Source organism: Erpetoichthys calabaricus (genome assembly GCF_900747795.2).
Source record: "Erpetoichthys calabaricus chromosome 1 unlocalized genomic scaffold, fErpCal1.3 SUPER_1_unloc_1, whole genome shotgun sequence".
Classification (NCBI taxonomy): Eukaryota; Metazoa; Chordata; class Cladistia; order Polypteriformes; family Polypteridae; genus Erpetoichthys; species Erpetoichthys calabaricus.
The window spans coordinates 322,104-334,124 of NW_026261574.1; the positions used below are offsets into that span (position 1 = coordinate 322,104).

The 12,021-nt window shown below is 43.8% G+C and overlaps 1 protein-coding gene across 8 annotated transcripts in view; it reads left to right on the forward strand.

The window, feature by feature from the left end:
- The window catches only part of LOC114642636 (ribonuclease inhibitor-like), a 125,488-nt gene extending 115,029 nt beyond the window's left edge, over window positions 1-10,459 (forward strand). For 5 of the 8 annotated variants that reach the window (XM_051921613.1, XM_051921608.1, XM_051921609.1 and 2 more), the window contains 5 exons: window positions 244-417; window positions 3,755-3,928; window positions 6,150-6,323; window positions 8,544-8,717; window positions 10,225-10,459. In XM_051921613.1, the coding sequence (XP_051777573.1) occupies window positions 244-417; window positions 3,755-3,928; window positions 6,150-6,323; window positions 8,544-8,717; window positions 10,225-10,342 (814 nt within the window). In that variant the 3' untranslated portion in view covers window positions 10,343-10,459. The remainder of the gene's footprint in view (window positions 1-243; window positions 418-3,754; window positions 3,929-6,149; window positions 6,324-8,543; window positions 8,718-10,224) is intronic. The other 3 variants (XM_051921614.1, XM_051921612.1, XM_051921611.1) reach the window with 3 other exon arrangements.
- The last annotated feature ends 1,562 nt before the right edge of the window (window positions 10,460-12,021 follow it).

The following is a 12,021-nucleotide window of genomic DNA, read 5'->3' on the forward strand; positions in this document are numbered from 1 at the left end:
GACGTTCTTATTCAGTGTTGATGTCCACATGTCAGTCTGAATGACTTGGCACCAGTCAGTCCAACGTGAAGGCAGGAGACCCTGTCAGGTATATAGCGACTTACTTTATAAGAGTGGCAGTGGTCTCGTGTTCACACTGCACTTGAGTGAAAAGTCACAATACAATACCTTTGTGTTGTTTGTCATTCTGTCTGTCTGTCTGTCTCTCCTCATGTCCTCACTTCTCTCTCTTCTTCTCCACAGCCTGTCTCATTGTGGTCTCACCTCCAGATGTTGCTCAGCTCTCTCCTCAGCTCTTTCTGCTCCACACTCACGACTGACTGAACTGAACCTGAGCAACAACACCTTGGGAGATTCAGGAGTGAATCAGCTGTATGAGGGGCTGTGGAGTGAAAACTGTAAATTAGAGAAACTGGAGTAAGTGAACAACAAGTGTGTGTGTGTGTGTGTGTGTGTCATGAATTTTATTTCTTGTCACACTATGACTCTGACTTTTCCGCTCCCACAACACAAACGCTGTGTTTAATCAGGACAGACTGCAGATTTCCCTTTAATAATTCAATTCATAAAGACAGCATTTTGACCCTGAGCCCCTAAACCACAGTGGTCACTCTCCTCATCCTCTCTGTCCAGACTGTTGAACTGGGTGTCCCACTTTAATGAAGTCAAATGAAACAAAACACAAGTGGACGTGATGGCCCAACAAAACACACCTTTTCAGCCCAATAGACAAATTGACTTTGCAGTTGTGTGAACACGATGGCTCTTGCTTCATGTTGAGTTTCTGGGTCCAACAGCAGACTCCATCCTCTGGGGGTTCAGCAGCTTTTCAAGAGTCCCACCCAGAAGGACAGGGCCAGCTCTGGGCACTGCGGCTGAGTCAGTTCCCTTCATTTGGTTTCTTCTCAGAGCTGCAGGTGGATAAGGAGACACAGTCAGCAGAGCGCCCCCTCTCGTCTCAGAGTGATATCACTTACCTCACAGAGACAGGAAGTGATAGATAATTACAACAGTGAACAGATATAATGGGCATAATTAAGGACAATACACATAATCCAAACAGACAGTATTGGTCTGCTGATCTGGTGACTGGAGGACAGACCTGCACAAGTTGATTTGTAATGTCGGGGCACCAACTGGGTATTTCCTGTAGGGGTCACTAACTCCCTAGTTGAAATAAGTTCTTTTTAATTGCTGCGTTTTAAGTAACCCGAATCTATATAGATATAAAATTAAAAGGTGATGTAATTCCCATAGTGATATGGCGGTAAGAAATCACATAAGAGAAAATAACTTAGCGCTCTTTAATGACGATTTACACCGCATAACAGACAGAGGAAGGCAAATGACCATACTTTATCAAGGTGGGATCTCAATGTATGCAGTCTGCCATTTTCTGTCGCTGCGATGGAAGGATTTTCAGGACGGATGACGTTATCACCCATCGATCCGTCGGCTTCAAAGACTTGGCTGCTCTCCATGTCTTTCATACTGTTTTCTCCACGTGCAGGCCCTTACTTAGGTTCCAAACAAGGCAAGGAGAGGATTCAATTTCATATCTAACACACAGAAATAGTACAATGGCCATTTTTGTAGTTGTAACGTTCTCTCTTCAAATGCTTGCCTAGCAGTTCTAAATGATGAGAGTCCCTGTGTGCTAACTTTGGCCTGGCCTGTACATGTGAGTGGATTTATAAAATACTTTTTGTACAGAGCACATTGACATTAAAGTTACTATTCTGATTACACTGGGTGTCCCCCTTTAATGAAGTCAAATGAAACAAAACAAAAGTAGACGCCATGCCCCCAATGAAACACACCTTTTCAGCCCAATACACAAATTTACTTTGCAGTTGTATGAACATGATGGCGCTTGCTTCATGTCGAGTTTCTGTGTCCAACAGCAGACTCCATCCTCTGGGGGGAGAGCAGATTTTTAAGACCCCCACTCAGAAGGACAGGGGCAGCTCTGGGCACTGTGGCTGAGTCAGTTCCCCTCATTTGGTTTCTTCTCAGAGCTGCAGGTGGATAAGGAGAGACAGTCAGTGTGAGCGCCCCCTCTCGTCTCAGAGTGGTATCACTTACCTCACAGAGACAGGAAGGTCATCTCCAGGTGGGCACACATGTGTGACAATACATAGAACTGGCCGCTCATTTGTTTGCACTGCTTGTATTGTTGTATTCAGCGGCACTTTGAGATTTGATTCTCATTACATGTTTATTTGCACTTCATTTTTGTTTATCCTTATATTAAAATATAGTTGATAGTTTGGAAATGTAACAATAAATGTAATAAATGATTCCTGTAAATTTAAGAAACAGCAAATGTAAATTTGGTGTAAAACACATTATGACGTTTTTGGGACTTGAAATTTAAGACTTGACTCAAAACCTGCCTAACAACATTTATTTATATTGCATATTGTCATACAAATAATGGAGCTCAACGTGCTTTACATGATGAAGAAAGAGAAAAAAGAAAATTCGGGAATACTAACTAACATTAATAAAAGTCAGGTCTGATGGGCAGGGAGGACAGAAAAAAGAAAAAAAACTCCAGAGGACTGCAAAAAAAAATAAAATCTGCAGGGGGTCCGAGGCCACGAGACCACCCAGCCCCTTCTAGGCATTCTACCTAACATCAGTGACCTCAGTCAGTCCTCGTGGTATTCAGGGTTCACATGGAAGAACTTGATGATGACGTCCCATAATGCACTTGGTTGCTCTGCTCTTCATATGTTCAAGTGCTGTTATGTCTTTCTTGTACTGAGGAGACCAGAACTGCACTCAGTACTCCAGATGTGCTCTCACTAGTGTATCATAAAATAAGAGTATAATACATCCATCCATTATCCAACCCGCTATACCCGAACTACAGGGTCACGTGGGTCTGCTGGAGCCAATCCCATCCAATACAGGGCGCAAGGTAGAAAACAAACCTTGGGCAGGGCGCCAGCCCAGCGCAGTAAGAGTATAATGTCCTTTGATTTAAATTTAATAGTTTTTATGATATAACCTCACATTTTATATTATCTTTTTAATTGCTTCTGTACATTACATAGTCAATGAAAATGTTGTGTCAACATAAACCCCTAAATGCTTTTCAGTGGTCTCCTCCTGTAGCTCAGTGTCTCCTATTTTGTATTTATATTTGGCTGAACTAAATCACTCAGGTGAACAGAAGACGCATCAGGACGACAGCAAGTGAAGTGAAGAAGTATCACAAAAATAATACAAACAAATAAAAGAGGAGACTCCATAACACTTCAGGAACACATATATTCCTTTATTCCTGTTCAGAAAATGAACCCATAATAAAAATAAAAAGAAACTTCAAGAAAGATGGAGACAAACAGACCTGCTGCTGGTCACCACTAGAGCTGCCAGTCCTGAGTGGTAAATGACAGACTAGAATTCCAGTTTGTCATCCTCACCCCGTGGTCACCTGTGACAAGTCCATCTGGTCACATGAGTGCAGGACGCCATCAGTCTCATGTCTGTGATGTTCTTATCCAGTGTTGATGTCCACATGTCAGTCTGAATGACTTGGCACCAGTCAGTCCAGCGTGAAGGCAGGAGACCCTGTCAGGTATATAGCGCCTTACTTTATAAGAGTGGCAGTGGTCTCGTGTTCACACTGCACTTGAGTGAAAAGTCACAATACAAGTGGCCATTGAACCTTTGTGTTGTTTGTCCTTCTGTCTGTCTGTCTGTCTCTCCTCATGTCCTCACTTCTCTCTCTTCTTCTCCACAGCCTGTCTCGTTGTGGTCTCACCTCCAGATGTTGCTCAGCTCTCTCCTCAGCTCTTTCTGCTCCAGACTCACGACTGACTGAACTGAACCTGAGCAACAACACCTTGGGAGATTCAGGAGTGAATCAGCTGTATGAGGGGCTGTGGAGTGAAAACTGTAAATTAGACAAACTGGAGTAAGTGAACAACTAGTGTGTGTGTGTGTGTGTGTGTGTCATGAATTTTATTTCTTCTCACACTATGACTCTGACTTTTCTGCTCCCACAACACAAACGCTGTGTTTAATCAGGACAGACTGCAGATTTCCCTTTAATAATTCAATTCATAAAGACAGCATTTTGACCCTGAGACCCTAAACCACAGTGGTCACTCTCCTCATCCTCTCTGTCCAGACTGTTGAACTGGGTGTCCCACTTTAATGAAGTCAAATGAAACAAAACACAAGTGGACGTGATGGCCCAACAAAACACACCTTTTCAGCCCAATACACAAATTGACTTTGCAGTTGTATGAACATGATGGCGCTTGCTTCATGTCGAGTTTCTGTGTCCAACAGCAGACTCCATCCTCTGGGGGGAGAGCAGATTTTTAAGACCCCCACACAGAAGGACAGGGGCAGCTCTGGGCACTTTGGCTGAGTCAGTTCCCCTCATTTGGTTTCTTCTCAGAGCTGCAGGTGGATAAGGAGAGACAGTCAGTGTGAGCGCCCCCTCTCGTCTCAGAGTGGTATCACTTACCTCACAGAGACAGGAAGGTCATCTCCAGGTGGGCACACATGTGTGACAATACATAGAACTGGCCGCTCATTTGTTTGCACTTCTTGTATTGTTGTATTCAGCAGCACTTTGAGAATTGATTCTCATTACATGTTTATTTGCACTTCATTTTTGTTTATCCTTATATTAAAATATAGTTGATAGTTTGGAAATGTAACATTAAATGTAATAAATGATTCCTGTAAATTTAAGAAACAGCAAATGTAAATTTGGTGTAAAACACATTATGACGTCTTTGGGACTTGAAATTTAAGACTTGACTCAAAACCTGCCTAACAACATTTATTTATATTGCATATTGTCATACAAATAATGGAGCTCAACGTGCTTTACATGATGAAGAAAGAGAAAAAAGAAAATTCGGGAATACTAATTAACATTCATAAAAGTCAGGTCTGATGGGCAGGGAGGACAGAAAAAAGAAAAAAAACTCCAGAGGACTGCAAAAAAAAGTAAAATCTGCAGGGGGTCCGAGGCCACGAGACCACCCAGTCCCCTCTAGGCATTCTGCCTAACATCAATGACCTCAGTCAGTCCTCGTGGTATTCAGGGTTCACATGGAAGAACTTGATGATGACGGTCCCATAATGCACTTGGTTGCTCTGCTCTTCATATGTTCAAATGCTGTTATGTCTTTCTTGTACTGAGGAGACCAGAACTGCACTCAGTACTCCAGATGTGCTCTCACTAGTGTATCATAAAATAAGAGTATAATACATCCATCCATTATCCAACCCGCTATACCTGAACTACAGGGTCACGTGGGTCTGCTGGAGCCAATCCCAGCCAACACAGGGCGCAAAGTAGAAAACAAACCTTGGGCAGGGCGCCAGCCCACCGCAGTAAGAGTATAATGTCCTTTGATTTAAATTTAATAGTTTTTATGATATAACCTCACATTTTATATTATCTTTTTAATTGCTTCTGTACATTACTTAGTCAATGAAAATTTTGTGTCAACATAAACCCCTAAATGCTTTTCAGAGGTCTCCTCCTGTAGCTCAGTTTCTCCTATTTTGTATTTATATTTGGCTGAACTAAATCAGTCAGGTGAATAGAAGATGCATCAGGACGACAGCAAGTGAAGTGAAAATGTATCACAAAAATAATACAAACAAATAAAAGAGGAGACTCCATAACACTTCAGGAACACATATATTCCTTTATTCCTGTTCAGAAAATGAACCCATAATAAAAATAAAAAGAAACTTCAAGAAAGATGGAGACAAACAGACCTGCTGCTGGTCACCACTAGAGCTGCCAGTCCTGAGTGGTAAATGACAGACTAGAATTCCAGTTTGTCATCCTCACCCCGTGGTCACCTGTGACAAGTCCATCTGGTCACCTGAGTGCAGGACACCATCAGTCTCATGTCTCTGACGTTCTTATTCAGTGTTGATGTCCACATGTCAGTCTGAATGACTTGGCACCAGTCAGTCCAACGTGAAGGCAGGGGACCCTGTCAGGTATATAGCGCCTTACTTTATAAGAGTGGCAGTGGTCTCGTGTTCACACTGCACTTGAGTGAAAAGTCACAATACAATACCTTTGTGTTGTTTGTCCTTCTGTCTGTCTGTCTGTCTCTCCTCATGTCCTCACTTCTCTACATTCTTCTCCACAGCCTGTCTCATTGTGGTCTCACCTCCAGATGTTGCTCAGCTCTCTCCTCAGCTCTTTCTGCTCCACACTCACGACTGACTGAACTGAACCTGAGCAACAACACCTTGGGAGATTCAGGAGTGAATCAGCTGTATGATGGGTTGTGGAGTGAAAACTGTAAATTAGACAAACTGGAGTAAGTGAACAACTAGTGTGTTTGTCTGTGTGTGTGTGTCATGAATTTTATTTCTTGTCACACTATGACTCTGACTTTTCCGCTCCCACAACACAAACGCTGTGTTTAATCAGGACAGACTGCAGATTTCCCTTTAATAATTCAATTCATAAAGACAGCATTTTGACCCTGAGCCCCTAAACCACAGTGGTCACTCTCCTCATCCTCTCTGTCCAGACTGTTGAACTGGGTGTCCCACTTTAATGAAGTCAAATGAAACAAAACACAAGTGGACGTGATGGCCCAACAAAACACACCTTTACAGCCCAATAGACAAATTTATTTTGAAGTTATGTGAACACGATGGCAGTTGCTTCATGTCGAGTTTCCAGGTCCAACAGCAGACTCCATCCTCTGGGGGTTCAGCAGCTTTTCAAGAGTCCCACCCAGAAGGACAGGGCCAGCTCTGGGCACTGCGGCTTAGTCAGTTCCCCTCATTTGGTTTCTTCTCAGAGCTGCAGGTGGATAAGGAGAGACAGTCAGTGTGAGCGCCCCCTCTCGTCTCAGAGTGGTATCACTTACCTCACAGAGACAGGAAGGTCATCTCCAGGAGGGCACACATGTGTGACAATACATAGAACTGGCCTGCTCATTTGTTTGCACTGCTTGTATTGTTGTATTCAGCAGCACTTTGAGAATTGATTCTCATTACATTTTTATTTGCACTTCATTTTTGTTCATCTTTGTTTTAACATGGAGTTAATAGTTTGGAAATAGAACAATAAATGTAATAAATGATTCCTGTAAATTTAAGAAATAGCAAATGTAAATTTGGTTTCAAAAACATTATAACTTCTGTTGGACTTGAAATTTAAGATTTGACTCACAACCTGCCTGACTTGACTCAGGACTTGGAAGTGAAGAGGAAATGAAAAAGGAGGAGAAGTGAGAGCTGGAAATAAATAGAAGGAGAGCAGTGACAGGGCATCACCACCAGAGGGCAGAGCTGAGCAGAGCAGATGACTTGGGGACCTGCAGGTTTGGTGACATCTGTGTCACTGGTGGCCTTTGGTGTGCACTGATAATTTTAACCCAATTCCATTGATTTTAACATTTATAACATTTTGTCCGAATATTTCTGATATTATTAATAAAAGCTTGTAAAGGCCCCACCATCTTTAGTGCACCCCCTTACTGTCCACTGGCCTGTTCTGACTTTTATAAAACAGACATCACTGAAAAGGCAGGACATAAAGAAATGAGCTGCTGTTGTGACAAATACAAACTGTGAGGACACAAACATGTCACTCATGTGTCCCCCACACGTCCTGTGAAGTCAGCTGATGAAGTGCTGCGGATTTCCTTTGTCATCATTTTGATCAAATCACTTATGGGCAGAGCTGGGAATGGACAGCAGTGGTCAGCAGTCATGGGGGTCTCTTCACAACCCACTCAGACCACCTCTGTACCCACTGGACTGGACTTTGTGACGCTGACAGTCCATTTGAAGCTCATCCTCCTGCTTTATTTAAATTAGTAGAAGGAATAAGAAAACTGAGCTCAGCACCACTGAGGTGTTTAGTGGACAAAGGTTAACTGGTCATTGTCACCGGTCAGTATGTGAGGTCTCAGTGGCTGAGGACAGAAGTGTCACATGTCTGTCTTGTCCTCCATGTCCATTATGTCATCACTCCTAAAGTCAGCCCCAGTGTTTGTCCTTTTAAACCAACAGAGTGTCATCGTCATCATCTAATTACTGTGACATGAGGAGAGTCCATCGTGACAAACAGCTGAGTGTTAAGCTCTGTAGTGACCAGAATGTCTAACAGTTGTCTTTGCATGATGTCCTACAAATCAGACAAAATGTCAACACATCCTGAGTCCTGAATGACTCGAAGAGATCCCACTTTGTCACACCCCTCTCCCCCATTGTCACCTTCTACAAGTCCACGTGGCCTCTCAAGTGCAGGACTCTGTCAGTCTCATTGCTTTGAGCCTCATCTCCAATATTAATGTCCGTGTGTCCATTTCAATGACTTCTCATCTGTCAGTACAGCATGAAGGCAGGAGACCCTCTCAGGTGTTTGGTGTCTTACTTATAAGAACAGCGGTGGTCTCGGGTTCAAACAGGCTCAGTAAAAGTAAAAATGCCAGCAGTCATTGAGTCTTTGAGCTCTGTGGCCTTCTGTCTGTCTGTCTGTTCCTCCTCATGTCCTCACTTCTCTCTCTTTATCTCCACAGCCTGCGGTCATGTGATCTCACCTCCAGATGTTCCTCATCTCTCTCCTCAGTCCTCTCTTCTCCACACTCACAGCTGACTGAACTGGACTTGAGCGACAACAAACTGGGAGATTCAGGAGCTCGTCAGCTGTGTGAGGGTCTGAGGACCCCAAACAGTAAATTAAAGACACTGAAGTGAGTAAACAGGGTGAGGTGTGTGGGGTTATGAAGTCACAGCTGACCACCTGATGGACGGACTGATCACAGGACACCACATGGACTGACTGAAGGAAGGAGAAGGACAGGCAGTGGGATGAGAAGGACAAAGAGCAGTGGACAAATGGAGCTGGACGGAGGTGACAGACAGGGTGGACAACAAAGATGATGAGAGATGACAGAAGGAGAACAAAAAAGAGGAGGAGTGTGAGATGAGCTGAGAAAACGAAGAGTAGAAAAGGGGGGCAGACAGAGGGACAAGGACACAGGGAGGAGAGGTGACAGAATCAGGACAGCAGGCAGAGTGGACAGGAGGAGAGGGTGGACAGGGTTATGGGGGTCACTTGGAACTAACAAGACAGAGAAGTTCCAATGTCAGTGGACAGGGTGGTGAGGGGACAAGAAGAAGAAACAAGAGGAGAGAAAATGAGAGAAGACAGGAGAGTGAGGATGAGTGGGAAATAAAATAATAAAGAGAGAGACTGGACATTAATTAAGAGAGCAGGACACAGAAAGTGACCACAGAGGGGTCAACACCATGTCACCAGGACAGACCACCTTCTGTTGTGATTGTTCTAACAGCACAATATAATAAAGGGGTGAGGCCTCTAGAATAGCCCACCAAACAAATGTCACCCCCAGGCAGGCCCACTCCAGGAAAACAGGAGGCTTCAGGCCTGACTAGGCCTCAGAAAGGAGCTCAGACTTTTAAATTCAAAATAAAATTAAAAAGAGTCTTAGAGGCGTAAAGTGAGTCTGACCAGAGGGAGAACCGTGAAAACTCCAGCTGGAGCAGAGACAAGTCCACAAGTGGTCTTTATAAAAGACGAGGTTTATTAACAAAAGAGCCAAAGGGGCTGCCAAAGGCAATCCAAAGCTAACAACATTCAAAAAGCACAAACTGTAAGAGAATGTGAACTCAAGAGCCAAAGGTTCAAAGATAATAATCAGAATTAAAAATAAAAGAGCAAAATACTCACAAAGACCACCAATCACCAGAGCAGTCAAATGAGCCACAGCCTTTAGAGAGTTGGGGGGCAGATGGTCCTGCGTCTTGGGATCAATGCACAGAATACAAGGAACATCAGAGAACTGCAAGACACGTACATAGATACTAAATAATAACTAAATAGAATAAAAATAACAGATAATACAGAATTAAACAAATAATAAATGAACGGAACAATGATATAAAAACAATGAAGGAGATTAAAAAAATACATAAAACTGTCAGCAGGAGCCACGGAGGACCCCCGGCCTGACTAGAACACCTTCACTAAGATGAGATGAAACCAAAAGGCCTTCAGGGGACGGTGACCTGACTGGACAGTGAACTGAGTGACCTTTAGGGTGACACACGTCATGTGACTTAGGGACAATGAGGAGAATTCTGGGAAGTTGACCTGAGTGGGTGTGTCACTGTGATAGTACAGTGTGTGAGGTGGGGTCCTCTTATGTTTGTAACTTACACTTGTGTCCTTCACAGGCTGTCTGGTAATGAGCTCAATGAGAGTGAGAAGAAGAACCTGAGGTCACTACAGAAGGAGCTGAACAGGACTGGACGGCAGGTGGATATCAAGATGTGGGAAGACAGGACATGCTGATCAACTGACTCCAGTGATGGTGCTCCCTCTCCACTCCCTCTAAATTCTTCTCTTTATTCTTTTATAATCTCCTCAGCTCTCCTCCACATTTAATAAACTCTGCATGTCTTCTTCTCACCCTCTGTGCTTCTTCTTTAAACTCACTTGTGTTTCTCCACCCTCTCACCCTGAACTTGTCTCCAAACTCCACAAGTTCAGACCAGAGACCCCTGAGTTTCACCAGCCAGAGAACCACAGTGAGAATTGTCCTCTAAAACCAGCGGAGGTCACAAAGCCCACCGAGGGGAGCAGCAGGAGTAAACATGAGTGGACAGTCCAGTTGGAGGGTGATGAAGAGTGAGGCCAATCCTGGCATTGGTGACAAATTCTGGACAGGCACTGGGCCATCACAGGTCAAGCTGATGGTGGTCTGAGTAGAAACCTCATAAACCTCCTGCTCCTCAACATTTTGTGGTGTTGTTTGAAACCGTGTCTGCTCCACTCCTTGTCCACTGCCTCATTTGCACACAATTCATGTCATCTTCTGTTGGTGACTGAACAGACTCGACCATGTGCTGATTTGGACTTCTGTGACACTTTAACACACATATGGCTCAGGTCTCTTTGTCTTCTTTGTCACTCCCTAATTGTCACCTCGCTGTCACATCCATTCGTATCCTCTTTAGAGAGCAGTGGCCTGAACAAGTGAGCCATTTAAAAAGAAATGAGAGCTAAAGGACAAGATGAGGAGAACTCAGGCCTGCTGGTGTAGAAAGTGTGAGGGACTGGCAGTCCACCCAGGGTTGGATCTCATGCATTGAATCCGATGTTGACCTTGAACTGGACTGAGTGGGTTCAGAAAATGGAGGGATGAAGGACACCAAACACATAATAAGAAATAAGAATAGAACTGGGATGAGAGTCCAATTACTGAGGGCCTGGATGATGAAACGTGAGACCTCAGCTTGAATGTGGGCATCGTCTGGACAGCTGGACAAGGAGCAGAGTTTGGACAGATGGACTTTGAGTGTGACAGAGGAGAAGAGACAGAGAGACAAACAATGGTGAAGAACTACAAAGAGAAAGATGGTTAGAGAGACAGGAGAGATAGGGGACAGATTGGGACAGAAGTGGAGAATCAAATAGGACATAGGGGGACAATAAATGGAGGAGAAAAGGAAGAGGCCATTTTAAAGTGAAACAGAGGAAAAGCTGAGAGACATCAGAATGGAGCAGAGAGTTTGATTTCCAAGGTCAGCAGCCTTGAAGGAGACATGATGGCCATCTGCAATTCCTTTTGTGCTGAGAAGGCTGAAGATCTTTGTGGACAAGAAGTTTCTGCTGTGCCTCAGTTCTGGTTCATTCTAATCCATGACATTTAATAGCCATTAAAGGTTATGCAGTAAAAAGATCCAAATAAAGGCTGCAGTCGCAGAGATGGAAATGTGTGGTGCATTCTGCATCATGGGGTATACCAGCCCAAGGAACACAAGGCGTGTGTGGTATTCGATTGTGCAGCTTCTTTTCAAAGGACCACACTAAATGAGTAACTTCTTCAGATACCAGACCTTACTAGCACACTGATTGGTGTCATTATGAGGTTCCGCCAAGAATCTGTGGCATTAATGGCTGATGTGGAAGCAATGTTCCTCCAGGTTAGTGTACCTTCAGAGGATGTTGATTTACTCCGATTCTTATGG